Source organism: Triticum urartu, chromosome 1A (genome assembly GCF_056163025.1).
Source record: "Triticum urartu cultivar PI428250 chromosome 1A, HENAU_Tu73, whole genome shotgun sequence".
In the NCBI taxonomy this organism is placed as follows: Eukaryota; Viridiplantae; Streptophyta; class Magnoliopsida; order Poales; family Poaceae; genus Triticum; species Triticum urartu.
Genome location: NC_141873.1, coordinates 517,548,253 through 517,552,384, shown reverse-complemented (window position 1 = coordinate 517,552,384; position 4,132 = coordinate 517,548,253). Strand labels below are relative to the sequence as shown.

Sequence of the window (4,132 nt, the reverse complement as noted above, 5' to 3'; positions counted from 1 at the left end):
GTTGGATGAACTTGTGGACATGATTTTAAACTCATGGGCATGAACTTCATCAACTTGTTTGTGTGAAATTTTTATTGTGTTGAAAATGCCATATGCAATGCACCGGCGAGTCGCGCGCGCTGCTGGAGCGGCGCGCGCTGCATTTTAGCACGGCTGCTGGAGCCAACGCTGCGCGCCGCGCCAAATCAGACGATGCGCACGCGGCATATCTGTTTTTTGCGCGTGGCACGACCGACGCCTGTTGAAGATGCTCTAAGAAAATACGAAAATGCAACAACGAAACGAAGAAGCTGAAAGTGCATTCTTATTAGAAACAGGGGAGCCACAATGCCACATCCACGGGTTAAATCCAGGTTGCTCTCCACGTCCCCACCACCCCGACCAACACGAGCTGATCGAAGCAAACTGCTGTAGCTCCCTTTTCGTCCACCCCCTCTGTGCACCTCCGAGCCTCCAATTCTATGAGCGAGAAAGAGCCGGAGACTGTGTTATGTTGCCGATCATGTCAAGCGCAACGCATGGCTGATCAACAGGTACCTGCAAGTCGTCGGCGAATCGGCGCCTTAGATGAAAAATAAAACGCTAGCAAAATCTCTGTAATGTCTGCCATTCTCTTCAGGATAATTTGTAGTAGGTTGTAGCAAAAGTGCTGAACCAAAAGAGTTACTTACAAAGTGCCCTGCTCCAAGGATCCAGTAGAAATGCAGGTTTTTGTAGGATCTAACAAAGCCCTTGGTGGCTCCAGCAGAGCCACAGTAGAGAGGCTGTCTTGGCAGGGCCAAGAAGTTCTTCAGTCCATCCCATCTGAAACAGGCGACCAGTTGAGAAGTATTTTCCTTAATCCCATTATCAAAACAAAACAAAAATCCAAAAGCGACAGCTGAAAACTGGCTGTACTCTTACTTGAGCTTCTGTACCCATGCTTCTGCGCCGACAGTCGAGCAGATCACGTCGAGCTTCAGTCAAAAGAGAAATTTCACAGACTTTAGTAACTTGTTGCTTTTTTCTCTAAAAAAGATCCCTAAAAAAGTAACTTGTTGCAAGCATATTTCACTGAATACAATGCTTGGTGTCATAGTTTGGGGTGTATTTTCAGCTGCACATGTTGACAATGTAGTGTTTGCGCTGGTCAAATCACAAATCTTTATCTGCCTAGTTTTCAGCCATCAATCCCGACCTGCATGTTCTATCTAACGTACTGGACACCCCAAGAGGGGAAAAGAAAATTATCTTTCTGGAAAGCAGACAAATGTCCCGGCTTGTCCATGGCCCCAAGAAGATGGCAAGATCCATGGCTGGGCTAGATGCCAAACAGAGCCTGAAGAAACGGACGAAGCAAAGGCAGCTCACTGACGTTGGAGTGTTGAACCGAAGCGGCAAACCACGTGCTGGTGAAGCTTCTCTTCCTTCCGTGCCTTTGTTGGAAGCGAATCCAGAACTATTTCTGTTACTAAGTTACTACTGCTAGCTTGGATGTATTATCTACAAAGAATATACTATTCGTAATGAATACTTTATGTGAAATATACTCTGACAAAGTCGGAATATTTCGTACCTACCACGGGTTAATGTTTTTGAATTTTGAGCACATGCATTGTAAAATGGCATTTGGTCATGTCAAGATATATAGTGCATATTATTAGATTGGTCTTAAGTAGAGTACTGCTCCCTCTGTTCCTAAATATAAATCTTTTTAGAGATTTCAATATGGACCATGTAGAGCAAAACGAGTGAATCTACACTCTAAAATGGGTCTATATACATCCGTATGTAGTTTATATTGAATCTCTAAAAGGATGACTCACCTGCCCATTGTACACGGTCACATTGACACCATACGACAGGAGCTCATCAACCTGCAGGAAATGTGCCAATCGAAGTTTATAAAAACAGTAATTTCAAAAAAGAAAATGAGAGCACAAAATAGTTTTGTCATGCAATATGATGATATCCCAACCGACCTCCTGAATCCTCGGCTTCATGAAATCGTTGATCAGCGCGTAATAGACGCTGGAGGATTGCGCCTGCCATCTGCAGATAGTTTTTAAAACAACTAGTGATGATATATCACGCGTCTTATTCCAGCCGGCCGGCAGTTTTTGTTTGTGAAAATCGGAGTCTGTTGGAATGAGGCCCACTTACACTAGGTCTTTGGGGATGATCTTGAGCTTTTGCTTGATGGCTCCGTTCATGGCCTCCTGAATGGAGTCCCCTACGGACTTGCTCTCCAGGTACCTCGAGTACTCCGGCACTGCCGGCGATGAGCTCGCCGCGACCACCGGGTCCATCCCGGTGTCCAGCAAGAAGTTATACACGTCCTACATTTACGTAACAGGGCCGTTAAGCTGTCCATCAATCAGAAAACCGGACGAGCAAACCATGGTTACTAAGGTAAGATTCTGATGAGTCGCTCCATGTTACCACGTGGCCGCTGTTGACGATAATCCAGTTGAGCATTCGGTTGAGTGTGGCCTGTGCTTGCTTGTACTGCCCCGCCGCAACCTGCTGCTTCACCACCTGTGCGTCCCTGTTCATCAATGGCGATCCGAGGTATGAGTTGATCAGAATTATGTTTAGTCTCTCTTTTGTTCTTGAGACGAGTCATGGCCGCACTTGTTTGCGTGGTCTGCGCCGTTGCGATCCAGCCGCGACACCTGGAACAAGAGCGCGCCATACGAAGACTGCATGCACGCGCGCGCATCATCAGTGTCAGAATCTCAATCACAACAGTTCACGCGGTGGAAGTGTTGCGAGGTTTTTATTTAGTTACCGCGAAATCCTCCGGCGAGATCCAGCTGTCTCCGAGCGCCACGCCGCCGAGCGTGAGCTTGAGCTCGCCGGCGCGGACGGCTCTGACGACGGAGACGCCGAGCGTGGCGGCGTACTTGCCGCCGTACGACTCGGCGACGATGAACAGCGGGCTGCTCTGCAGAGTCGTCAGCTCCTTGACGAGGGCCTTGAGCAGCGTGTTCATGTCCGCCGCCGCCTGTAGATCGGTGGTCACCAGCAGGCTGTCGTCCTCCACGTAGCTGTATCCGACCCCCACAGGGTTGTCCTGTCAGTATCACATCCCATGGCAACAGCTCGATTCAGCCAAAAAAATGTACTCCAGAAGAAACATGTCGAGCTCTTTGTTTCGCTGACTGACCACGAAGATGAGGTCGGCCTTCTGCAGCCATGTCGAGCTGCGTGGCTTGAGGTCGCCGTTGAGCGGCCCGACCTCGAGGAAGTTGCCGACCCCGACGCCCGACGCTCCCTGAGAAAAAGAAGAATACGATTGACGACGACGAGGATAACCAAGTTCGAGCTGATGCAGATTGATGATCGTACCGGGCCACCCTGCAGCCAGAGGACGGTCGGCCATGGCTTGGTGGGCGTGGACACCCTCTGGGCCTGGGGGCTCTTGTAGTACCACCAGAACAGGTGAGCCTCTGCAACGGCCGGCGCATATCCAAGAAGCATCAGCGAGACGAATACATTACGGCAAAGAAACCAGCAGTATCGCCGGACTTACTCGGCCGAACCTCCACGTATCCCCACCGCTCCATGCCGTCGGCGGTTCCGGCGGTGGTGGCATGCGCGGCACGAAGCAGAGAGAGGAGGAGGACGGAGATGAGGGCGAGAGCACGGGACTCCATTTTGCAGAGCAGCTGGCAGACAGGTTAACGGGAGCTCGCCTGCTTCGTCGTTCGTACAGAGTGCACTGAACGGTTTAAATAGGTTTCCATGTCGGCACGGTTTTTTTCGCTGCATCAGGCAAGATTGCAATGGTAACTTCACGGCGGTGGTTAGAACGATCCAAACTACTACATGGTTTTGCATATAGAAATGGAGCGAGTAGTTGCTCTGCTAAGAGGACAATAAACAGCTTGGCACTTGTGCTTGTGATATTGTTTCCGGAGGCAGACAAGCACACGATTACAATCTGGAGAAGAAAACGGGTACGTGTGTCTCGCTGGAGAACACGCTACTTATTTAGATTTCACTCTGCGCCGGCGCGCGCCGGCCCAAATTTGGGCCGGTCTGCCCGCAGCCGTCCGATATGCCTGCTAACGACCGTTTGATTAGAGCCTAATCTTTGTCCTCGTTCACCTCTCGCGCGCAAAGAAACAAAAAAAAAGTCAACCAACAC

General features: G+C 49.9%; 1 protein-coding gene across 1 annotated transcript; it reads right to left on the bottom strand.

Moving 5' to 3' along the window:
- Window positions 1-287: 287 nt before the first annotated feature.
- LOC125537152 (serine carboxypeptidase-like 51) lies at window positions 288-3,701 on the bottom strand. The gene is made up of 12 exons (XM_048700459.2): window positions 3,515-3,701; window positions 3,331-3,431; window positions 3,149-3,256; window positions 2,771-3,055; window positions 2,614-2,681; window positions 2,422-2,527; window positions 2,143-2,318; window positions 1,962-2,031; window positions 1,806-1,856; window positions 904-956; window positions 672-804; window positions 288-537 (listed from the first exon to the last, which is right to left on the bottom strand). Exons 1-12 carry the CDS (start codon window positions 3,636-3,638, stop codon window positions 460-462), a joined length of 1,353 nt encoding a protein of 450 aa, XP_048556416.1. The 5' UTR covers window positions 3,639-3,701; the 3' UTR covers window positions 288-459.
- Between the last annotated feature and the right edge of the window lie 431 nt (window positions 3,702-4,132).